General features: G+C 40.6%; 1 protein-coding gene across 6 annotated transcripts in view; it reads right to left on the reverse strand.

Annotated features, from left to right (window-relative positions):
- The window catches only part of nbr1b (NBR1 autophagy cargo receptor b), a 76,521-nt gene that overhangs the window by 11,127 nt on the left and 38,412 nt on the right, over positions 1-26,982 (reverse strand). For 3 of the 6 annotated variants that reach the window (XM_030140704.1, XM_030140708.1, XM_030140707.1), the window contains exons 12-21: positions 26,787-26,972; positions 25,601-25,717; positions 25,037-25,112; positions 21,648-21,758; positions 21,370-21,546; positions 10,382-10,649; positions 8,146-8,337; positions 7,577-7,831; positions 187-260; positions 1-67 (exon numbers count right to left, since the gene is read on the reverse strand). The exon at positions 1-67 is cut by the window's left edge and continues 12 nt beyond it. In XM_030140704.1, coding sequence (XP_029996564.1) covers positions 1-67; positions 187-260; positions 7,577-7,831; positions 8,146-8,337; positions 10,382-10,649; positions 21,370-21,546; positions 21,648-21,758; positions 25,037-25,112; positions 25,601-25,717; positions 26,787-26,972 — 1,523 coding nt within the window. Of the gene's footprint in view, positions 68-186; positions 261-7,576; positions 7,832-8,145; positions 8,338-9,393; positions 9,398-10,381; positions 10,650-16,313; positions 16,320-21,369; positions 21,547-21,647; positions 21,759-25,036; positions 25,113-25,600; positions 25,718-26,786; positions 26,973-26,982 lie in introns of all 6 variants that reach the window. The other 3 variants (XM_030140705.1, XM_030140706.1, XM_030140709.1) reach the window with 3 other exon arrangements.

Here is a 26,982-nt window from a genome sequence, read left to right on the forward strand (position 1 = left end):
GGATTGTCCTCCTCTGTGCCTTCATGTGCCTCAGTTTCATCTGTCTGAGTTTGTTCACAAACAGAGGCTGTAACACACAAACACACTGTTTAACTCACATTGTCCTTGTAATTTTATTTAACTTTTTTTTTGTTTGTTTAAAGTGATGAGTACAGTATTTATTCTTATAGTTGGTGATACGCTTACCTTCCTCTGTTTGGTACAGTTCAGAGTCTTCTGATGTGTCAGCTTTCACATCTACGTCTGTACCCCGCTCTGGACTGTACAACACACAAGTGTTTATAATCAGTACACCAACAGTCATCTTCCTACTAAATCAGAGTGACATCTTCAACTCTGTAAACCACAACATTTGGAGTACACTGACAAGGGAGCAAACTGGATTTCAAAAATTTAACTAAAAAGAAAAGTTCTTGACAAAATTCATGCAACAAGCTGAAACACATCCAAAAATGTGTAAAAATGCCCAAGGAGAGAATAAGGGTTAGAGTACTAATGAGCCTGCACTAAACTCTCATGTTTTACTGCACTACCACTAGAGGGGGCAGTGAGTCTTGTAGAATCCAGTCAGTCTTGCTGTTTGGGTCGGAGTCATGATACTACATCAAAATATGTATTCATATCTGAAGTTCAGTAGTACATTAACTGCTATTAGTATCTCACTTCAGTACATTCCATCTAAAATACCAACAGAGGCATTTACATTTCTTCAGGATGCAATCTATTAATTGTACCATTTATTACCATTTATTTATTTTAGTTAGTCCAGTCTTGCTCTTTGTACCTTTTGTTGCCTTTATGGTTTTTCCTCCTTTTATTGTTTTAATTGTTTAACCCCTTGTACTGCTTTTGTGATGTAATGTCATTTCTCTCTTTTTCCCTTTTTTCTTTTATTGCACTTTTATTGGGTGATGCTATTAATATATATTTTTTTTAATTTTCTTCATTTCAAATACGTATTTGATATTTGCCAGTAATTTTTCTTTGCAAATTAGTGCTATATAAGTAAAAATAGTTATTATTGTTGTTGTTGCTATTATTATCGTTATTGTATTATTGTTACCTTTATTCTTACTATCATTGCTTTTATTGTCATTATTATTGGTGTTGTTGTTGCCATATTGCTAAAAACTGAGCTAAACAAGCTACAGTGGAATCTCACCATACAAATTTAATTCTTTCCATGAACAATTTTTTTTACAATTTACTCATTTTACAAATCAATTTTCCCCATTGAAAGGAATTGAAATACAATTAATCCATTCCCCCGAAAACCATCCAAAAACCACCAAAAAATCCTTTTTTAAAGGTTTTTAAAACAGAAAAAATGCAATTATAAAAACAAATAAACTGGTTTTATTAACTTATTTACCTTTAAGATCACATGATTTGTGTGTGAGGAATACAGTGGAGTGGGGAGGGGGAGGACAAGGCTTATTCTTTGGAAGGAGAATCTCCTCCCAGTTAAATGCCAGGTAGAAGAATTTCTGACGTTTTCTCTCCCTCTTCACTTCATTTGTTCTTTCTGGCCTCGCTTTCATCATTTTCCACACTTACAGGCCGTTTCATTGAAAACCTGTCCAAAGAAATCTGCTTTGTTCTGCTTTTTAAAGTGTTCCAAAAATGAGCCAGACCATTGTGATTAAACAAAGCAGCTGCATGACCTGAACTTAATTTGTCTGGATGACTTTTTTTCAACAAAATCAGAAACCTCTTGCCACTTTGCCAACACTTGAATAAACTGAAACATGGATTAACAACCCATAGCACACTGGTACATGTCCATGACTTTACCACGGGCCTGTTGCACAAAACTAGGATTCCGACATCAAAGATAACTGACTAAGCCGGGGTCGACGAATCCAAAACAAGAGTGTCCAGGCTTAAGTGGTTGCACAAAATCCAAGCCAGGATGAACAGACACGGACTCATCAAGCCGGGTGTAACTAATCCTGGATAAGTGCGTGCACATGGCTTCCTTAATAAACCAATCAATCACAGATTCACTGATTCACCATGGCAACTACAGCAGCGTACCTTTCCCCGTCAGATGCAGAACTCCTCATTTTGGCTTAGAGGAGGTAAAAGACCAAATCAAAAAGAAAGGCAGCACCGCCACAGTTATAAAAACAACCAGAGCAAGCATAGCGAAGGACTGCAGACCGCCTGAATGAGTAAGTAGTGCACAAATACACACTCACTGCTCCACTGAAACAATCACAATTACAATTCAAAAAGTTAATGAACATCTCCATAATGTCATTGTACACCGATTATGAATCCGTTGAAATTATAAGTGAAACTGACTGCAGATTTGAGTGAAATTGTGTAAATGTAACTCCATCAAACTGTATAACTCTGATAAATAGATGAACTCACTGACTTCAGTGAATTTCCCTTTGAGATGAATAAAGTTACCTTACATTATCTTATTTTATCATGATTTTCTGATATTGTCAGTTAATGAACACTGTGCACTGCATGTGATGTACATTGTTTGGTTTAATTGTCTTCATCTTATCATTTCAGATGGTCAATGCTGACTGTCTCATCAGTGTTGTGTCAAAGTGGCCTGGCTCGGTCCATGACTCCCGAGTCTTTGAGACTTCTGGAATCTACCAGCGCCTATAGCAAGGTGAGCCACACAACCTCTATTAATAACCATTTTTTACATCATGGCTGTGTCCAGAATGTCACTGTATTTCTGAGGTTGTGATGCTGAGGTTTTGTATTGACAGGTGAATTGTCTGGTGTGTTTTTGGGGGACAGGGGGTCTGCCTGCCAGCCTTTTCTCCTGACACCATACACAGACTCCTATGAAGCACAGCAGGCCTACTATGCCCATGCCAGGACAAGGGCCAGGATGGAAATGACCTCTGGCCTTCTGAAGGCAAGCTTTTGGGTCAGCCCTTTAGGGCATGTGACATCACAGTGGCCTGTGCTGTGGCCACTGTGATGTCACATGCCCTCAAAGGGCAATGTGGCCTGTCTGAGGAAGGAGAGGGAAGGATTAATTTCAGTTAAATATGTCCTGCATTGGCAGAGGAATTTGTGTTTTTTTAATTCAATTTAAATTGATTTAGCCTCTTAAGATGTGCGTGTTGTATACTGTGTGTATACTGTGTTGCAGGGAGGCTACTGCATCCGTTCATTTGTTAACTCCACCAAGGACAGCGGAGGTTATGTTTTCATCAGGGTTTGTTTGTTTGTCTGTCTGTAAGCAAGAGAACTCAAAAAGTTATGGACAGATTTTGATGAAATTTTCAGGAAACGTTGATACTGGCACAAGGAACAAATAATTACCTTTTGGGGGTGATTGGGGGGGGGGGGGGGGGGGGGCATGTACAGACATGTGGGCTCTATTCTGTACAAACCTTTGAATGTGTATTTATTCTTATGTTCTATAATATGCTTTGATTCTGTTCTTTCTATCTTGTAAAGTCACTGTGTGTCTTCAGTTTTGAAAGGAGCTAATGGTTTACTTACTTTGATTCATCCTTATTCAATATCAATAAAGGAACATCATGTTACTCTTTGATGAGTATTTATATGGCACATATAGTCTATGGGAAACTGTACATTATCTAAGTATAAATAATACAGAGATTGAAAGGGTAAATTAAATCAAATTCCTTGGAGTAAATATAGACAAGAAGTGAAGTTGGAAGGCACATATAAACCACATTAAAGTTAAAATATCAAAATCATTAGGAATTATCTCTAAAGTCAAAGCATTCTTGAACACATCTCCCTTCTATCTGCTGTATAACTCTCTAGTTCTTCCTTAGGCGGGGTACACACCCAAGGATTTTCTCAGTCTGAAGAGATTTTTTTATCTGGTACAGACCCCACATATGAAAATAAAAAAATCAGGCATTGAACAGTTTTGATCGTACTGTGTGTGGTGTGCTCAGATAATCTCAGCACAGCACAGCACACACAATGATTCTGTACCCACCACTGATCAAGAATCTAATCCTCCGAGCCAGAAATCTCACGTGATCTAACAAAGATGAAGAAGAAGAAACATAGTATGACTTGGGAGCAGTGTCCTGAATTGGATAACTACCCCCCCCCCCCCCCCCCCAAGAAAAAAAAAAAGGGTCGGGTAATCCACAAAAATATGTGGGGATGGGTTAAAAAGAAGAAAAAAAAGAAGGATTTTCATGGGTACAGGCCCGGGTAAAATTTAAAGAAATGCAGGTGGGTAGCAGGCAAGGAAGTGAAAAAGTTAAAATTTGTCGATGAAAATAATTTGCAGGACATTTAATGATGATTGTCTAATTTCAGAAACGGCTGGAGCTGTGTCGTGTTTGTTGTAGCTGCTGCTGCCAGGCGGAGCTCCGCTTCCCCCCAGCCGTTTCCACGTTTCAGCCATTTCCCCGTTGTGTTTGTTGCAGTAATATAATATCATACGGTTGCACTGCCGCTGCCACTGCTAGGCAACTGCACAAGTCTCTGCTTCCCACAATGCACATCGCGACAAACTTCCGAAGATGCCCGAGTGACCTACTGGCTCTGTTTGTAAACAAATGGTTTGTTTATGATGGAGTACACTTTGAAATTGTTCACTGTAAGGGAAGAGATTCAGGTGAGTAATCACAGAAAGACTTTTGGATACGTGATACTTAGACTATGACTGGAGTTTTACAGATTTGATGAAAAATTAGTGACGAAAGTCTCCCGTAGCTTTAAAGAGGGAAGCATTGGTCATTAGAGAATGAATTGTGGACAAACTGTGATCAACTTAACACGTTTATTTAGTGCACTAAATACAGGTACTCAGAAATGGAAAGTGTCATCATCGAAATTGGGTGTGTCCACCTCTGGCTTCCAAACAAGCAGTGCAGTGATGGCGCATGGAACTGATCCTGTCCTGAGGGATCCAAGCCTGTCTCATGGTCTCTGGCACTCAGATGACTGATTGTACTGTATACGTTTTTTTTTCCTCTGTCAATCCAAAAATGTTCACACGAGGGTGAAAAATGTGTTCTCTGCATCATGTTTCATCATTTCATTGTCTCCTAACCACAGCCATGTGCGCGCAACTATGCATACAAACCGTTTGCACCTCCTTTTGAGATGTGTTAAATATAGACGCTGTTTCTATGAGCAAAATTGCTTTTGGGTTTGATAAATCACTTTGCATGTGCAAAATTAATATATTTACATTTTCTTCTCCCAGCATATGCACAACTGCATGTAAACGCCCCATATTGCATATTCATTGTGGCAGATGTACAAACTAGATGCAGATGCGCTAATTTGCACCTTTGAAAGACACAACCCTTAGTGCGCACTGTTAGTATATCAGTTTGTACATTTTTTTGCGTGTGCAATGAGTTTGCCCACGTTTTAATACACGCAAACCTTTAGTACATCCGGCCCATTGTCTACACAGTAACTCACTTTTAAGGGCTATATTTTTGGCTAAAATGTACGCCATTAATAAATGTCTAATATGCTACGTATACATCGCTCACAAACACGAGCAAGCACGTACTTGCAATAAAAACATTTTTAACAAGAAAAGCACTCAGAGAGCGCAGACCTCCGCCAAGACAGATCTGCCCCCCCCCCCCCCCCCCCCCCCCGGATCACCACCAAAATTTAATCATTTCTTCCTTGTGCCAGCCAGTATCAATATTTCCTGAAAATTTCATGAAAATTTGTACATAACTTTTTGAGTTATCTTGCTAACAAACAAACAAACACGCAAACAAACATGCACGCAAACACACAAAGCAAAAGTGATCACAATACCTCCTGGCGGAGGTAAAAATGCCCAAGTGGCGATGCATAGTCCAAAAGTGCAGCAATAAAGTAAAAGAAAAAATGTCGGTCTCCATCAACACATTTTGACAAAGAACAGTGTGCTAATTACAGAGGGAATATTCTCACTAAGTGCTCAGGATTGAATCAGAACAAAAAACATCCTTCTTCTGATTGAATGAAATAACCTATATGCAGTGGCAGCCTACCTGCCTACCAAACGTCTGACTTGGCCTTCGAGGATGTATTGTCCATAATTGTATATTCGATGCTGGCTATCTTTCTCTTTATATCATCCATTGTGATGCTCTGGCTCTGAGCTGCAACCTCTTCCGTGCTTTTGTTTTTCCCCGCAAGCGCAGGCGCCATCTGCACCGCTCAATGACATCGTTGGCCGGATGTAAATAGAGGTGTTCTGTCCTCTGTCACACAGTGTGTAATTCGACAGGCAGCTAAAATCCTTCCCAATCAACAAGATGTAGGTTCAGAGGTTCAGACTGTTGTTTTATTGTTAGAAAGGGTAAAACTGTAAAAGGAGAGATACATCTTACATCAGTGTCATGCAAGTTTACAACTCATTCTAAATAGCTAATGGGTAAACAAAGGCTACGATTCCATGCAGCTAACACTAGCAGACCAAAAACCATTTAATTGTACACACTCCTCTGAGTGAAAACAAAGATGCTCATCACTCAATATATCAAACTTGCAACCATGAGAAACATAGCGAAGATGCTGCACATGAAACAGAATCAAGAACAGGAGCGGAGAGACCATGAAACCACTGCACGTTACCTCCTCTTCAGTTAACGTACATAACACACACAGCTATGGGGGAGACAACGTGCGGAATAATGTTTGCCAAACACAACAAGAGGTGAAGCTCACTTAAAAATAAAACAGACTGGATTAGATGATCATCATTATTAATTGTCCTGCACATTGTTTTCATCCATGAATCTTCTTTTACTTTTTGACTTCCTTCCTTTTTTCACTTGGCTACCCACCCGCATTTTGTTTAATTTTGCCCGTGCCTGGGTATTTTTTTTACCCACCTGTCGGGTATCTGCGGGTACCCGACCTGGTGCAGGACTCTGTCCCTTATCCTAGTTTTGTGCAATAGGCCCCTGTGCTGCACCGTTGTGCATGTGCATGTGTGCGTACATGTGTGGATCTGTTGCACTTTACCTGTGTCTCCTAATGGGGCAATGACATGCCCTAAATAACTGAACTAAATAACAGGTCCCTAACAGTCCTTGTTGGGTAATTTAGTCATCTTCTCTACCATACGAATGTTGGTGCTCACGTGAAGTGAGCCTGTGAAGGCTGCACCTGTTGGGAGGAGCACCTGCTCATACTGCAAATTTCCACTTGTATTTCGAGACAAAAATTCTAGAGCCACAGCTCTAAAGTGAACTTCTTCTACTATGACCCACTCGTACTGTGAGGTCCCACTGTATATTGCCCTCTTCAATGCCTGCAGACTCATTAGTGAAAACAATAAATTTACCTCGCAGAACACATGAACTGAAGTAACTGGTTAGTTTGCTAGTTTGGATTTGATCTGTTGTTAAAACACCAACATTATTAAGTCACACATTAACACAAGCAGTGGCAGACCTGCAACTTTGATGTCCACCACATGAGTTTGAATTGTTTTTTTTTGTCAAGTAAATCTGGTCAGTCTTATGGCTTTTTCATCAGAAATGATCGAGGACAAGGTAAAACAGTACAAATGATACGTATACAGCAGCATGGTAAGTATGATATGATCGTGTCCTTGAATGTCGTCATTTGCACTGACCTCACTGTGACGATGGCTGTGGGCGGAGCCACTACTTCAGGTGTCAGTGGTTCGTCATCCAAAGTCTGAGATGTACAGAGCATGTCATTGGCGCTGCTGGTGCCCGACACCCCTGTCCCCAGAGCTGCTGTGGTTTCTGCCCCCTCGGCTTGCTCCCCCTTTTCAGCTGTTGAACTCCCCGGGTGGTCGGATGATGGGGTTTCTGGGTCTGGGGGGGTCTTAGCAGGAATGTCACCAGGCTGGGACAGAGCAGAGCTGCAATAGGATGAAGAAAGCATCAGCATACTGACTGAACTGACTACTACTGCTACTACTAGTACTACTACCACCACTTCTTTAAGGTGATCCCTTTAGGGGTCACTAGAGCAAGTCATCTGCTTCCATCTGACCCCATCTCTTGCATCTTCTTCAGAGCTGCAGCTATCGATAATTTTTGTAATCAGTTAATCTATCGATTATTTTTTCAGATTTGATTCGATGGTTGCCAGTGGCTGTTTGGGTCTTTGAGGGTTAATTAAATAAAATCTGACTTCTAATTCAAGAGGATGAAAACAGCAGAACCTGTGTACCTGTACATGGACTCCCCCAGAGGCCGACTGGTGTCAAAGCAGTCAGGCAGGATGATGATGTAGTCCTCAGAGGAGGTGGAGGAGGAGCGACTCCTCATCCCTTCCCTCTTTTCCTCTCCTTTGTCCTTGTCCTCCTCTGCCTCCTTGTCTCTAGACTCCATGCGGATACTCTCCATGTGGGAACACTCATCTGTGTTGCATTAACAAAAAAAAAAAAAGATTTCCAGGAGTTGTGATTTAGATATCAATAATTTATGTACCCCCTTTGAACATTCTACCCCTGCATGTTGCTCTGTTTAGCAACTGTTATGTACTGAACAAAAAGAAGAGTTTAACCCCTTGATGCTTAGTGTTTTTGCTTTCAAGGAGATGCTAAATTTGCATCAAACCATTTCCATTACAGAAACAGCCGAGATAGCCGGTTCAGACATATTCGATACATACGTAGTCAGGACACTGAAAATAATTGTGTTGCATCAATAAAACCCATCTCCATCTCCTGAGATGGGAAAATCTATTTTATTACTTTTTCATTACTAGTGATCATTATGCCTGTTGTCGCAAATTTGCATCACACCTGAATTTCTTTCTGTTTTATGTATTATAGTCACATTAACAATCTGCACTTAATTTCGCATCTGCTTGAAAGCAAAGGTAAATTTTTAATATACTTGTATATTTATTAACTATTTATTAAATTTATTTATTAAATTTATTAACCCCTTCACATCCAGGTGTGAAGGGGTTAATAAATTTGGAAATTTTAGTTATTGAACTCATACTGTCCTCATCTTACTACTTGTTAGTGCTGTCTAATAACTTTATACATTTAGCCTAAGCATTTGGGAGTGCCCTTTTTTGGGGGATTAGGACTGTATTGCTTTGTATTGTATTATCCCTTTATTTTAATAATTCATTAATGTTCCTTTTCTTTTTCTTTTCTTTATTGTTATGTTTTTTTCTACACTTAATTATCATTTTGCACCTTCATGTTGAACATTACAGTTTATTTTGTACTTAAAAAAAAAAAAAATTACCAAGTAGGTTGATTGAGAACCAGCTCTCATTTACAATGACAACCTGGCCAAAAAGCAGCCTAGGAGGCATAGTAGGCACCTTATAGGGTAATTTTCCTTTTTCTTCTCTAATTATTCAAATTTATTATGTATAGTGTGTATACAGTGGTGTATGCAAAAGTTCTGGCCCCTCTGGTGCCAAATATGGCCTACATGGAAGAATCATCAGAAATCCTCTCCTGCGTCCTCGCCACAAAATTCAGCATCTAAATTTTGCAAAGGAACATTTACACAAGCCTGATGCATTTTGGAAACAGGTCCTGTGGACCGATGAGCTTAAAATATAACTCTTTGGCTGCAATGAATAAACATGCGTTTAGTACATAGTTTCATGAAAAGAACACCATTCCAACTGTTACGCATGGGAGTGGGTCCATCATGTGTTGAGGTTGTATTGCAGCCAATGGTACAGGGAACATTTCACAGGTAGAGAGAGGAATGGATTCAATTACATTTCAACAAATTCTGGAAGCAAACATAACACCATCTGTAAAAAAAGCTGAAGTTGAGGAAGAATGGGTGAAAATCCCTCAAACAAGAATGGCCTCATCCCTGCGATGTGCTGGCAACACATCCAGGGTGTACCCTGCCTTCGCCCATAGGTAGCTGGGATAGGGTCCAGCACCCCTGCAACCCTCTCGAAGACAAAGCAGTTCAGAGATGAATGAATGAATGACAAATGGGAAGAAAGGGAAGCATTTACTAGCTGTGATATTAGCCAACGGAGGGCTACGAGGTACTAACTATGCAGAGTGAACAAAGATTAGCTGCATGCGTTTTTCCTTTTCTGTCATTTTGAAAATGTAAAAGATGAAAATAAAAAAAAAAATCTGCTTAAAATGTAAGGGGAATGTGTCATCTGTAACTTTATGCCTTTTGAACACAATTTCATCTTCTACTTGCTTAACGGTTCCCATTAATAGTCATTTTGACCAGGGATGGCCAAACCTTTGCATATCACCGTATACAATCTATCTATCTATCTATCTATCTATCTATCTATCTATCTATCTATCTATCTATCTATCTATCTATCTATCTATCTATCTATCTATCTATCTATCTATCTATCTATCTATCTATCTATCTATCTATCTATCTATCTATCTATCTATCTATCTATCTATCTACGAACAGTTAAAAATTATCATTTTGTGCTGTTACCTGTAGTTGTGGAGGTCCTGGGAGGAGCATGTAGAGGTGTGGGCACAGAGCAGGGCCCGGGCCCTGGGGTCAGGGCCACAGACAGAGAGGCCGGCAGCGATGCTTTAATTGGAGGTGGGAGAGAGGCCTTCAGCGTTGCCAGTGGTTTGAGGGGCTTTATAGAGCCAGCAGGGCTGCTCTCTGGACATTCCTCTACTTTTTTACTCTTTGCACCAGAGAAAGAGGAAGATGAAGAGGAGCCACTTTGAGCTGCTGGACGCACAACTGGGAGAAAACAGACCACTGTTAGATACACAAATACAACACCCACAATAGCCACATTTACAGCAAGTGCACCTTTATGGAAAACATATCAAAGTTTGCCTTTAATTAAGAAAGTTGTTTCCATCTTGAATTTTTTTTTAATTAACCCTAACCCAGCTGTCAATTAAAGGAGCCATGGCAGATGGCATCCATCTATCACTAAAACAGCCATACCTTAATTGAGCATAACTTTAGATCTTAACTTTAGTTAAACCGGTGATGTACAGAGTTTAACAAATGAATTAGACCACCACCCAATGTAAGGTTTATGCCACAGCTTCCCAAGATTGACAGCATTGGTAATTACCATAATATATTTCCTGTTGAAAATGGTAAAATGTGGAGAGCTCACTGAAAATAAAAGAGTCTGCATTAAAGCACTTCATAATGGGTCATTCCATCCCAAATCAACCAGATTTCAGAAAGTGCCCCGCATGACCCCCTGTGACGTTGACTGGCCGTTTAGCGGGTGGAGGTCCGTGAAATGAGAAGGAGATGAGGCAGAGGCAGGAGATGGTGTAGTCCACAATTTTTTAAAATATTTTCAATATTATCTATTTCACACAAAGTGAAAGTGCTGAAAGTGCAAAGGCTGAAAAAGTGCAAATGCCAAAAAAAAGTGCAAGTGCATGCGGAGGTTGGAGCAGCAGTGTCTTCCCCAGCAGTCGAACCCAACTGATGAAAATGGGCGCCTTTTATATTGTTCAACTTAACTGGCTAAAACCACTACCACTCCATAGGGAAGTTACAACTCAATATAAATTGCTAAAACTAATCTAAAACCTCCATAACTAAAACCCACAACCATAACCTATCTAAAACCCAAGCTAAATATCTAAAACTCTAAATCTAAACACCAAAGTTAAATAAAAACCCATAAAATACATCTCCAGACTCCCCCACACATTTCCCTGGCTTGGTCCAGGCCGGAACCTTCTTAAGGGCTGTTGTTCACACTGGGACTCTTTTTGCTGACAGACCTGGACACAAGGACAGGGTAAGCACAAACACTAAAACACCATTCACTAAAACACTTTAAAATCCACTCACACAGACACTAAACAAACTAAACTTAAATACTGCACATTTATATTGCACTTTATCTTTGTGTCTTAATTTGTGTCTCCTTTTCTCCAGGGCCAAGCAATCATCAATCAATTAAAATACAAGCACCACTGGATGTAAAACTGAAAAGGAAAGACAATAAAATCAATAAACTACTTTAAAAAACCAATTGCGTGCAATTACTGTTTGTGCAAATATGTTTAAAGTGCTGTGCTGTAAACTACACGTGCAAGTTAAAGTGCTTAAGTGAACACAGGTGTTGGTATTTGGTACTTAAGTGACACAGCTGTTTGTCACACCCCCTCAGAAAATTCTGAAAAAATTCACACTTGTTCGCCTACCAGATAAACAAACACATCCAAGATTTTAATGTCATATCTGTAATAGTTTAGGAGATACAGCCCTTTGAAAATTATTACTATGTTTTTTATTTTGCAAATTTGCTTTTCAGCCAACTTTGAGGAGCTATATCTCCTTAGGTATTCAAGCCACACTGCTGAAACTTACTGTCTGGGGTGAAATCCCCCTGAAAAGACAATATTTTGCATCAAAATAATTGTAGGTGCCTTCATGTTTGGTCCATGAGGCCTTGAAATCAGGCGAAAAGGCTAATTCTTCAAAATGTCCTCTTTCTTCAGGCTTGCACTCTGCCATAATGAATGAATGTAGAGACCTAATTTTTTTTTTGCATGGATTCTTATTGTCAAGATGCAACAATATACTGCAAAAAGACTACATTTCAATGAAAAGTGTTACTGTGAGACAATGAATAAAATGGGTCGATTTAAAGTTTCCACAAAAATACTCACCAGGGTCAATGACATGAATGTAGCTAAGATTTCCCAGAATTTTTATGATGCTGGCCAGCCTAATTTTGGGAATTCTAGTCATAATCCCGAACAAACTTATTCATCATGGAGGAAAAATGTGTTGTTGGATTGATCTTAAAGGATGAATGTCACAGAAAGACATTATCAAGACAAACAGGCTTTCTGAAAATTGGTGATTCTGGGAAATCTTAGCTACATTTATGTCATTGACCCTGGTGAAATTGGGTCAACTGACCAGCTTCATCCAATTTCCGAGAAGTCTCTACTACAGGCATCAACCTGAGCCAGTTCTGGGAAATCTATAATTATTCTATCTGAACCATCATGCAGTTCCATACCCTAGTTCAAATATCTCAAGTATTATCATAACTTGTGCAATAATCAATATCATTATACTGTTAAAAATGCCATTTACACCTACGTTTGTATACAATTTGAAGAAAATATAGTCATGCAGTAAAAAAAAAAAATATTAAAAATAGAACCAGGTCTATCCCAGAGCTAAAATTTTGTGCACAACATCTTGAAACATATATGAAGACATGGTAAAATGTTTAAAATTTTCATTAACTGGCCACATGGTAATTTGGGTGCTCAAATAAAGAGTATTTTTGTGAAAAACTGAAATTGACCCATTTTATTCATTGCCTCACAGCAACACTTTTCATTGAAATGTAGTCTTTTTGCAGTATATTGTTGCATCTTGACCATAAGAACCCATGCAAAAAAAAATTAGGTCTCTACATTCATCCATTATGGCACAGCACAAACCTGAAGAGAGAGGACATTTTTGAAGAATTAGCCTTTCTGCCTGATTTCAAGGCCTCATGGACCAAACATGAAGGCACCTACAATTATTTTGATGCAAAATATTGTCTTTTCAGGGGGATTTCACCCCAGACATTAAGTTTCAGCAGTGTGGCTTGAATACCTAAGGAGATATAGCTCCTCAAAGTTGGCTGAAAAGCAAATTTGCAAAATTAAAAAAAAAAAAAAAATCAAAGGGCTGTATCTCCTAAACAGATATGACATTAAAATGTTGGATGTGCTCGTTTAACTGGTGGGTGAACAAGTGTGAATTTTTTCAGAATCTTCTGAGGGGGTCATGTGGGGACCATTTGTTGAATTGCCATGGAATGACCTTAATGCTGAGACAAAATGGGAAAGGCGGTCTAATGCCTTTGTTAAGCACTGAATATAAATATTTAACCCAAACACGAAGAAGAGACTTTATATTGGATATTTATATCCAAGATGGTGCTGCATGAGTGGCCGCAGCTCTCTGTTGTGATTTCCTTTCTTTTATATTTTTTAAATATTTATCTGTACTTTTCTTGTCCTTTCTTTGTTCTCACTAAATCCCCTAGGAATTGCATACCTAGGGGTACATGTTTTGCAACTTCTGCGCTAATTTTTCTTCTGTTTTCTGAAGATTTTGAGACCGCTGTGAGAGACCCATTCAGCCATTCTATTGTGTACACCTGTGATCAGCTGTTGGCTCTTAGCCATACCAGACTACTCCACACAGAGAAACTGGAGATTCCTGCGGGGATACAGAGGAAACGGCAGAGCTGCAGCGCTGGTGTCAAGCACAGGGAGAGGAGACAGAGGTATAAGTCATGTTCACCATTCGTTATCATGGGAAACGTCTGCTTCCTTTCCAATAAAACAAACAAGCTGTCTGTGCCGATGAAGCTGCAACATGAGTACCGAGAGCCGAGTGTCATCTCCCTGATGAAAATGTGGCTGCACACGCACATACCGGACTCTGTCGTTTCACTGGACGGATTCACCCTCATCCGTGCAGACCAGACCATGGAGGAGAGCGGTAAGAGGAAAGGTGGAGGTTTGGCAGTGTTTATGAATAACAGATGGTGTAACCCTAGAAACATCACTGTTTAAGAGCAGCTCTGTAGCAGAGACATTAAACTACTGACAGTTAGCACTTGGCCGTATTACATCCTGTGGGAGTTTTCACATATTTTATTTTTAACTGTACACATCCCTCCCTCAGCCAACACTGCTGCTGCATGTGAGTACATCCAGACTGCAGTGACCAAGCTGCAGATGCACCTCCAGGCCCTAATCATCATTTCTGGGGATTTTAATCATGCCTCCCTCTCTACCACTCTCCGTAACTTCACACAATATGTCAAATGCCATACAAGAGACAATAAAACACTGGACCTACTGTATGCAAATATCAAAGAAGCATACACCTCCACCCCCCAATGCTCTGATCACAACCTTGTCCATTTGCCTCCTGTTTACACCCCAGTGTTACAGAGGCTGCCTCCACAGAAGAAAACTGTGAAGGTCTGGACAGAGGGGGCAAGTCAGCAGCTGAGGGACTGTTTTGACACCATGGACTGGGATGTACTGTGTAGTCCACATGGGGAGGACATCGACAGTCTGACCCACTGCATCACAGACTACATAAACTTCTGTGTGGAAAAGACTGTACCCTCCAAGACAGTATGGTGTTTTCCCAACAATAAGCCCTGGGTGACCCCTGACCTGAAGGCCCTGCTGAATGATAAGATGAGGATCTTCATCTCTGGGGACGAGGAGCTGCGGAGAGTCCAGAGGGAGCTGAAATACAGCATCAGGAGGTGTAAGGATGGATGCAGGAGGAAACTGGAGCAGCGCCCAGAGAACAACATCTAGGATGTGTGGAGAGGCCTGAAACACAAACTCAGGCCATGGGAAAGATGGAGATGGACATTCTGGGAATGGAGATCAGGACTGGGCAAACAAGCTGAATTTGCATTTCAACAGGTTTGACTCTGTCTTGACTCCAACCCTCACCCATCCAGGCCCCTCTTCACTCCTCTCCAGTGTGGCAGCCTCCCGCATGCTGTTACCATCGAGACCTCAGCTCCACTCACACCTATTCACGTTCCCCTCCCTGTCACAGAGGACCCCCTCCAGTCAACTCCCACCCCCCCTCTCTATCACCATGGACCAGGTGAGGAGGGAGTTCAAGAAGACGAATGCCAGGAAAGCCACAGGCCCAGTTGGCATCTGCTCCAGGCTGCTCAGAGAATGTTCAGACCAGCTAAGTGAGGTGGTTCTTTACCTTTTGAACCTGAGCCTCAGTCTGGACAGAGTCCCAGTCCCGTGGAAGACCTCCTGTGTGGTTCCGGTTCCTACCCCACTGAACCGAACCATGACAGCTCCGTCGCCTTGACCTCCCACCTCATGAAGACCATGGAGAAGATTATCTTCCACCACCTCCACTCCCAGGTGAGCTCTGCGCTGGACCTTATGCAGTTTGCCTACAGTCTAGGCATTGGGGTGGATGACGCTGTCATCCACCTGCTGCACCAAGCCCTTTTTCACCTGGAGTCCCCCAGGAGCACTGTGAGAGTTCTTTGACTTCTCCAGTGCTTTCAACACCATCCAGCCGTCGCTGCTGTGGGGGAAGATGGAGGAAGCAACAGCCTGGCTGCATGGACCACCGACTACCTCACTGACAGACCACAGTGTGTGCGACTACACAACTGTTGTGTCAGATGTGGTAGTCTGCAGCACAGAGGCCCCCCAGAGGACGGCGCTGTCACTGTTCCTGTTCACATCATACACGTCAGACTTTACATACAACACCACACACTGTCACCTGCAGAAGTTCTCTGATGACATTGCCATTGTTGGCTGTGTGTCTGAAGGGAACAAGCAGGAATGCAGGGGGGTCATCACAGACTTTGTGGACTGGTGTGAGCAAAACCACCTTCTTCTGAACCGGGAAAATGAAGGAGATTGTGATTGACTTCCGCAAGTCACCCCCACAACAGACACAGGTGAACATCTTGGACATTGAGATAGTTGACTCTATAGATAGTTGACCTGGGTGTTCACCTCAACAATAAACTGGACTGGACAGCAATACTGATGCCCTGTTCAAGAAGGGCCAAAGTCGCCTCCACCTGCTGAGGAGACTGAGGTCCTTCGGAGTGAGCAAGGCTCTCCTCTGGACATTTTTCGACACTGTGGTGGCCTCTGCAGTTCACTTTGCCATCGGGTGCATCGGGCAGTATGGACAGAGACAGGAAGAGACTCAATAAACTGTCTCAGGCTGCCCATTGGACTGAGGTGGTGGTGGATAGACGGATGTTGGCAAAGCTGACATCCATCATGGATAACCCCTCCCATCCCCTGTACCAAACTGCAGAAGCCCTGAGTAGCTCCTTTCAGCACCAGACTTTTACACCCCTAGTGCAAGAAGGAGCGATTCCGCAGGTCATTCGTCCCCACAGCCATTGGACTTTATAACAGTTCCCAGTAACCCCCCCCCCATATCACACCATGTGCATGTGCAACCATGAAGATGTAAATATGTAAATAAGATTTAATTTAAAATTTTTAATTCTAATTCTTTATTTATATAAATACCAAATTTCTTATTTTTCTCTTTATGTTTAAAAATTTTCACTCATTTGTGGTGTTTTTCTAACTATCTTTTTCTCTGCACTTGCTTGTTGTATGTTGCTGCCAACTGTGAAATTTGCCCACAGTGGGATAAATAAAGTCTTATCTTATCTTATTAGCTCTGATATTATCTATGGATGTCAAAGCTGTTTTTTGTGCTTTCTATTAAAGAAACATATTTCAGTTTTTTCACATGTCAACACAATCTAGATTATGCAACATTTTTAAATTCATCTTCAAAACATCAAATAGATTAGTTTGAAAGCATTAATGGAGAATGCAACAACCATTTTTGGACAATTTCTATTAGAACTGAAGTGATCCATTAACTAATCGACTTTAAAAAAAACAATCTCTAGCTTTTTCAGAATCAACGCTTCATTTCTTTAATTTCACTGCTGCTAAACATTGTTGCATCCATAATCAATACATTAATCGATTGCAAAAATAATTGGTGGCTGCTGCTCTAATTTCGATAAATTTAATTTAGAGTCAGCATTTAAAGTAATGATTCTTAGTTGAAAATGATTTCACATAAAGTATATCATGCTTATTGCTACTTAAATCACTATTTTGGATTACGGTTAATTTATGAGCTATGGAGTCCAAAACTGTTCATGTTATGTTTATTTCTGTTGTAAAGTTGGACATTTTAACATGGTGGTATGTGGACTCCCTTATAGAGCCAGATATCAATGGACGCTGGACACTTTCACTTGCTTCTCACATCGGCCTCATTTTTCAGCCCCGGGGGGCTGCTGCTTGTTGCGGTTCACTACTCAAAGCTCCATTCAATACACTTGGGTGACATCTACTGGCAACAGTGGATCTTAAACAGCCAAAGGAAGCCCTACAAATGTGATGCACCTCTCACATGTATGATAAGACTTCTTAAATTATGTTGTGACTGTTAATACTGATTTTAATGCTTAATGATGACCATAAGTTTTCTTTTCCTGGCTCCTCACAACTGTTAGCTTGTCAGACACCTGTGTCCTTCAAAACATGAATGTTTCTCTCAGTCAGCTTCTCAATTCTGCATATTGTATGCTACTTTATCTCTAAAGATAGCACAACTTACAGTTTGACCTTTTAGCCTATAGCAGAACATGAGCTCTCTCAGTTCTGGAATTCAACAAAGAGTTACTTTCCCTAACTTCCCAGAATGACTCCAAGGTCTTACACTCTGTCCTGTGTCCATCTGACATTCTTTCTTTTACTTAGCAACAGCATCATACGTCATATTTTATATTAACCAATCCCATGTAAGCTTAGCACAGCCTCTATAAGTTAGACTGATTTTCTGTACTAGGTAGAACTGACTTCTGACAGAGGGCGAAGCTTCGTTTGTCAGTTTCTCACTTGTGCACAATAAAGGAAGGCCTGACTGACAACCAATCCATTCTCCACGAATTTCTTTGTCGTTTACGCCTCCACGACATGACAGTTACTGAAATGACCTGGCAATCCAACTGTGTTTAATATATTTGTTGTTTGTATCCCATATTAAAAATGATCTACCTGAGTAATTCCACCTATGAAACAGCAATAATAACAATACCAACAATCATCATTATCAGTTTGAAATGGGTTTGGGTTATAATTGATTCTAAATTACTTACTGGACAGGGAACATGTTAAATAATAATGCAATGAGGCAGTAGGTGTGTTTGATTTGTTGCCTTTTTTTCCTCCTTTGTTTGGTGTACTGAATATTTTCTTTGGTACTACGCTTGCTGTGGAAATCTGTGCTTATGCAACTCAGGTGTTTTTATTCAGGAATAATAATTTTTCCATAGCAGATGAGCTTAAACATTTTTTTTTGAGACACCAAATGAAAATATTCCCACACTTGGGAACGCTTCTTTGATGACTCGATTGTTGAAAAATTCAAAATTCACAAAAACGGCAGGTATTTAAGATGTCTTAAATACACTGTGTATTGGCCAAAGTTTTAAAGCTCCGTATGTCAGATCAAATTAGTTAACTGATTCAGTCTGAATGAAACAATAAAGTGGTTTAACTGGTCAAGTGAAGCAAGTTCCGCCCACTGCTTCACAGTAATAATAATGAACTTAATTTCTATAGTACTTTTCAAGGCACTCAAAACATTTCATATTTTTGATCCATAATTCATTCTCGGATTCACACACTGGTGATGGTAAGCTACATCCGTAGCCCTGAGTCTGTCACCACGGTCACTTACTAATGTGAACATAACCTGCTTGTTGGCAGGTCTTCTATGAGAAACCCTGAGTTTCACCTGTTTCCTCCCACGTGAAACATGCTGTTAGACATGGGTTGTCTGTACCAATGTGATCCCATAGATTTAAAAGCTCAGATAATATGCAGTGCTTTACATCGGGAGAGGATTTTCAGACCTCCAATAGATGCGCTATAATTTCCTGATTAATATCTACCTATCTATTATTTATCTAGGCAATTTCTATCTATTAGGGGTAGGACAACATAAACTCGGCTTCTTCCTTCTCCAATAGGAGTGAGGAGATGACATAACAACCAGCATCCCCGCCCCCTTTTGCCATTTTGAACTTACAAGTGCCAACAGTCGCATAGCAGTGGCAGTGCGTTCATTGTTTTTGTAAATTGTATGTAAAATCCGTCTGATCAAAGGTGCCTCAGAGACACTGCTGCATTCAAAACTGTTCCAGTTACTCCCGTGATTGACACAGCAAATGTAAGGACCCAGAGGTACGATATTTTGGGTTTTCAACTAGTTTAATAGATTTACAATTCCCACACACTAACCCACCATCACACTAACCAGGCCATCACTAAACTAGAATCGAATCCTAGTCACTTCATAGATACATGGAACAAGAATGTAGAGAGGAAACATTAAAAACATAAACAATGCTATCTATAGCATTTCACCATTACTATCCCCTTGATTACAACATGTAAACATTGGGGTCTATATCCTTAATATCGCTGATCTTCTCCAAATATCTTTGCTTAGCAGTCGCGTTGAGCTTCTCTTAATAGGGACCCCTTGCTTTCGCTGCCTTATCCATTTTTTTTTCTTAAATCTTGATTTATACAGCTCTTTCCTGCACGTCTGTACCATGCTGTTACCCATAGCAACCGATAGCTTTCAAGATCAAAATGGCGCAGCCTTCCAGATATGCCATGTGATATGACGTATGTCCTCATTCCTAATAGCGGACATAAAGTGCTGTTAAAGAGCCACAATGAAATAGCCATACATTGTGTCACTTTTTTTCTTCTTTTTTTGGTTATTACCTTTATTATTTTGGAGTATTCTGTTTAAATTTGTAATTTTTTTCCCTTTTGTTTACTTTGAATTAAATCAAAACAGCTGTTCTGACACCGGATAGTCAGAGTTTGTCAGTTCAGAGGAAGTCAACTCAGAGTTTAGGATTAGATTCAGAGTTTCTTGAACCTGCTTTCTGGAATACCCCCAGGACTTGAACTGCTAACCCTCTGGTTATTGGATTACCCACTGTACCTCCTGAGCCACAGCTGTCCCATAGTCATTTAGGGTACGTTTACACGGCAACACTCCGCAAAGATTTCTCCTTTGCGTTATAAAATCATTCCGCGTTAAGACGAAGCCACTATGATAACGATCTGCGTTAACATGAGTCCGCGAGGACGGCTGAATACGCTGTAGTGGCCATGCCAGACCAGTAGCTGGCGATGTAGAGCTGTAGTGAAACAGTGGCGGTAAAACACGCGCCTGCGCACAAACAATTTCCGGTTTAGACAGCCTTAAAATGAGGAGAAGAAGAAGAAGAAGAAGAAGAGGCGGACAACACTATTTACAAACAACAATGGCGAGTGGTCGCACAAAGACGCAGGACTTCTTTGTCTGGACAGACGAGCTGAGCACAGTTAGCAGCACGTATGTTGTTCTGAAACCGGCCATTGTTGTTGTGGTTGTTCCTTCTTTTTCTGCAGCTTTACTGTGTCATAGAGGCTGGCAAACCAGCTTGGAGGTGCATTACCGCCACCAACTGGCCTGGAGTGGGTTAACTGGCGGTTCTTGGCTACGCGCGCATGCGGTGACGTCATATTTTACCCCAGAACGCTCCGATTCGTGTTAACACGGAGCTGAAATGCGGAGCGTATCGATAACATTCCACCCCGGACCCTGGTATCAAAAGTTTCCGGATTCAGGCACTCTAGGCACCGTTTCCATGTTAACAGAAGGCTAATCCGCGATGAAATCTTCCCGGAGTCGACTGAATCCTATGCCGTGTAAACAGCCCCTTAGTCGCCCTAAAATCATCAGTAAGTCACCTATCAAGTTCGAGGCATGTGTGGAACCCTCAGTGCTGGAGATAACATCGCCACATGTGACCCTGCTGACTGACCTTTTCCTGTGCCAGGGTGGGATCCTTTCACAGGGGCATGGTCAGGGGCCTCCTCCAGCGTCATGGAGCGAATCACAGTCTCACAGACAAACTGTGTTCCACTGATGTCATTCTCTCCTTCCTCCTGAGCTGGTACTCCACCGCCTTCACCTGCTGACCCTGCCCCATGGGGGACATCTGAGGAGCAATAACACAAGATCATGTTAAACACAACTCACTTATTTATTTTACTCTGACCATATATATCTATACCAATTTATCAACAATTCTTAAGTTACCCATGATGCTGTTGATAACTTCTGTCTCTTCCCGGATCAACCCCAGAGAGGGACTCCCCTTGTCCTGCAGGTGGCAGTCTTGAGGCAGGGGGGACATGCATGGAGTCATGTCTGAAGCAAAATAGAACTGACTTAAATGAAAAGCGTTCATCAGTGAGGCCTCCATAGAAGATGCAGCCTTGTCTCCATTCAAAACACTTGTTTGTTCCTGTTCAGACATGAGATACCTGACCTCAACTGTGTCCATCTATACCCAGCATTAAAATGTGCCCCCCAAATGTTTCACTCTCTCTGTGATTGAATATGACTTCCCCGCTCAATATATTCATTCATTCATTTTCTGAACCCGCTTTGTCCTCACTAGGGTCACTTGGAGCATATCCCAGCTACTTACGGGTGAAGGCGGGATACACCGGGATATTTTGCCATTTCATTGCAGGTCTGATATATAGAGACAAACAATTACTCTCACATTCACACCTATGGGCAATTTAGATTAACCAATTAACCTATCAGTGCATGTCTTTGGATGGTGGGGGGAAGCCGGAGTACCGGGAGGGAACCCACGCAGACATGGGGAGAACGTGCAAACTCCACACAGATCCCACCCCCGTCGACTGGTGTTGGAATCGAACCCAGGACCTTCTTGCTGTGAGGCAGGAGTGCTATCCACTGCTATCGCCTCAATATATACTTATCACCATTAAAAACGCACGGTCCAAACATATGGTGTAATTTCCAGAAAAAGATTTGCCCAGGGTGCCAATTTTGTATATGTTGCTCACAAGATGAGTAACACAGTTAACAGCTGTATTTTTTTCATTCCCGACACATACAATGTCGGCGTTTGGACTAATCCCTTAATGTCAGACATTGAGTCGAATCTCTTGTACAGAGTCACGCTTGACTGGTAACTTTAGGTGCGGTCAATAGCCTATATAAAGGCAGGAAAGAAAACGCCAAAATGTTTTTGCCAGCTCAAAATGCCACAACTTACAATACAATAGAGAGAACTGGTATGTTATGAGCAGGTCTGAGCTGTGGTGAAGTTGCTTGCCGTCTGTGCTGTCATCGTAGTACAATCTGTCTGAGTGCCAGATCCGTGCCAGATTGGATCAGATCGGATTCCTCAGGACAGGATCGAAGACTTGTCAGTTCCATGTGTCATCACTGCACTGCTTGTTTGGAAGCCAGAGGTGGACACACCTGATTTTGAATGATGACACTTTCAATTTCTGAGTACCTGTATTTAGTGCACTGAATAAATGTGTTAAGTTGATCACAATTTGTCCACTAATCATTCTCTAATGACCAATGCTTTCCTCTTTAACATGAAGGTAACCCCAAACCACTTAATTCAATACAGTGATCCCTTGCCAATTCGCGCTTTAAGTTCCGCGGTTTTAGTTATTCGCGAATTTTTTGTAAGTGTTATTTTATATAAAAATGTTAAAAGAGGGAGAGAGAGAGAGAGAGAGAGAGAGAGAGAGAGAGAGAGAGAGAGAGAGAGAGAAAATGTAGAAATGTCAGTTTGTTCATGCATGCCCATGTACGTGTGTTTGTGCGTGTTGATGCTCGAGACCAGAGAGAGAGAGAGAGAGAGAGAACTGATTCGTTTCTTGTGCGTATGAGAGGAAAAGAGAGCTGGGAGTAGATGTGCGTGTGTTCGTGTGTACGTATACGATGGATAAGCATCACGAATGAAGAGAGGAGAGAGTACGTATCAGCTGTTAGTACGTATGCATGTGTGTGTGTGTTTTGTTTACTTATTCATAAAATATATTTATTTATATGTAATTTCTTTTATGTAATTTATACATGTAGAACGTATTATCATTTGTATACATGTACATTAAATTTATGTATATATTTTTGTGCATGTACATGTACATGTCCAACTGACATTTTCCTGTGTTATTAATCATTCTTTTCTTTCAGATGTTTTACAGTACGTACATGTACATGTATCCAATCTATATATATGCATGTATACATGTACTAATCATTGTTTTCTTTTATATATATCTCATTTATTTCATAATTATTACATTTGCAGTACTTATATACTATTTATAGATACATACATACATGTACCTAGGTCTAGGATAGGCTCGGGGGGCTCCGGCTCCAGTTCGCGGATTTTCGATTTTTGCGGAGGGCGCCGGTCCCCATTAACCGCGAAAAATAAGGGATCACTGTATATCTCCAAATATACATATTATTCTGACCCATGTGTTTTTAATGGTGCTAAGCATACAACTAAAGAGGTTCACCTATAGCCCACACCCCAACAGTAGCTTTAACTTCCATTAGGCTGGATCTGAAACAGCTTTGAAACATTTCCATTGGTGTTTATCGGATAAATGACTTATGCTGTAATGGTGACTGAATCTTCCAGCTCTTAAAACATAGTCTGTGAATTTTTAGTGGATTAAGAAAACTGTGGATGTTGAATTTCCTTGTTCCTTTCCGTTGCTCTGAAGCAGGACTACAGTTTTGCAGTTGACGCATTAGGTTTGACTTTCAAAGACAATGAACCTATTTACATGACAATAAAAATCTGAAAACTGGGGGTAATCTGATAATTAAGAAATGCTATAATCAAAAACTCTGGTTTAGAATGTTTCAGTCCATTGTTCGATTTCTTTCACAGTACATATGTATATAGTGATGGTAGAATTAAACTTCCTGTTATTGCCTTCAACTCACGTTTGACTACATAACTTCTGTTTACTACGATTTTAATTGTTTTTACACATGCGCAGATATAAAACAGTTCAATAAATCAGATTAACCGCTATACACGCAGGAAGACATATTGGGTCCAGGTGTGTTAGTCTGTTTTCTCATAGTCAGATTACTGCTGTTATCTGACAAACCATATCAGATTATGCTGTTTACATGATTACTTGAATAATCTGATAACTCCACAAATCAGCTAATGATTGATGAATTAGTGTGCACATAAACAGGCTAACTGTCAGCTGAGAGGGAAGTTTTCAATCAACACAATCAACAATGTGTCCCTGGACACATTGTTGCTCAGGCTGCTTAGACAATATTAATACATGCATCTGACACCATCTCAAATACCAGCTTTGAGTTCCATACTCCCAGTACGTTTGTGTAGATTCTCAGTCATTCAGGTCATGGTAATCCTTGAACAGTTAACTCAAAAGTCCAGTTGCTTGTGATTTAACCGTTCAAGGATATACTACCATTCATTCATTCATTTTCTGAACCCGCTTTATCCTCACTAGGGTCACGGGGGTCGCTTGGAGCCTATCCCAGCTACATAGGGGCGAAGGCGGGGTACACCCTGGACAAGTCGCCAGTTCATCGCATATACTACCAGTACTTCATAATTCAACTACAGACCACTCACTTACCAGCTGGGGTGTTATTGGGGACACTCTCCAACTCTTGAACGATGTTGATGTCCAAGAGCTCAAAAGACAGAAGATCCTGAGACACGTGGAACAGTTGGAGAGCAAAGTATTTTTTGTTTTAGATACTGTAGGTTCTACAGCCTCCAGCTCCGTATCAGTGCAACCATTATTTGCAACCAATATTTAGCACACTTAATCATGTATATTTCTTTTACTTATCAATGTACTGATAACATAATATGACTGATCATTTTTAATAATGATAATTTCTTCCCTTCTATTTCTTCCCCTCTACTTCCAGTTGACCTACTGTAACTAGTCTTGCAAGACCAGATCTTGCTCCACATTTTTCAGAGCTGTACCAGCACTGGATATATGTTTCTGGGTTTTTTGGCTATATTTATATAAACACATCACACTCATAAAAATGAATAAAATGGAAATAATTAAGTTTTATATGCTTACTTTGAAACCGTCTTGAAGTACACATTTGAGTAAATGTACTTACTGTTCACTAGAATGTAGCACAGAATGTACCTTAGTTTGATAATTGCAGATTATTACCTGTGCAGTCAGCAGGTCCACAGAGGGGATGTAGTACTCTTCTTGGTCCACTGACATTAAAGGTTGCTCCCTTGAAGCTGCACTTGCTTTTCCATCCTTTGTCACTGGGTTCTTACCCTGCACACAAAGTCTATCAGTTCTATGTCTACCAGGTCACCAGGGAACCTATTAAGATTTTAACATCTGCTTGTTTACCCTTTTAGGGTTAGTGTTAAGCTTATCACAGATGAATACTAAGGCTGATATGCATGTATTGGGCTTCATCTGCAAGAAAACATCATGAAACATCACCCGAACTACACAACTTCAACCCTCAACGACCCAAACATCCACTGCCGACCAAAAGCATCTAATAATCTAAAATGTTTAATACGTGTTGAACCACAAATCTGTAAGTACATGTAAATAACTGGTGTAAAATGCAGTTTGCCATTTTTTCATGGTCATAAGATATGACCCATTTGGACGTTCAGAGCCTCCGTAGTGCACGTGGAAACACTGTCATCTTCTACAACATTGACTTGCCAGTAAAACCCATGTAGTTTGATAAATGACAGTAGATGGACACACTTGTTTTTATGTTCAGTTATTCTATACTTTTTTGTCAGTTTTCTCTGTTTTTGATATAATAACCTTCAACTTTAATCTGAGCTTTCATGAACATCTACAGGATCAGTAAATTAAATATAGGAAAATACCTGAATTTCACTGAAAAAAGGTAAAATACAGATATAGCATATTGCATTTTTCAGTGTAAATCATGTACTTTCCAATATTTAATTCACTGATCATATAGATGTTCATAAAAGCTCAGTATATTCAACGGTTATTTTGTTGACCCTTTCAAAAAAATATATCATTAACTGAACATAAAATCACTGTCATTTATCAAACTCCATGGGTTTTACTGGTGAATCCATGTTGTAGATGATGAGTGTTTCCATGTTCACTACAGAACCTCTGAACGTCCAAACTGCTCACATCTGATGGCCATGAAAAGATGACAAACTGAATTTTACACCACTTATTTACATGTTATTATAGGTTTAATGGATCAATAAGTATTAAACATTTTAGATCATTAGATGCTTTTGGTCGGCAGCGGATGTTTGGGTCTTTATGGGGTGCCATATTTATTTTTTAGGCCAAACTTTTTAAAGTCACAGGATTCTCCATTTTGTTATACCTGTGGTGTGATGCAGGGTGACACCAGTATCCCATCGGCCATCATGGGTGCCGGAGCAAGAGGGTCCACCACAATGCTACACCACACCCTGGGACCAAACTGCTCGCCGGCGTGGGCCAGGCGCCAGTGTGATGTGTAGGAGCCCTCCACAGTGGGAGCACATAGAGCTACACTCACTATGCCAACCTGGACACAG

Source organism: Sphaeramia orbicularis, chromosome 8 (assembly GCF_902148855.1).
Source record: "Sphaeramia orbicularis chromosome 8, fSphaOr1.1, whole genome shotgun sequence".
NCBI lineage: Eukaryota > Metazoa > Chordata > Actinopteri > Kurtiformes > Apogonidae > Sphaeramia > Sphaeramia orbicularis.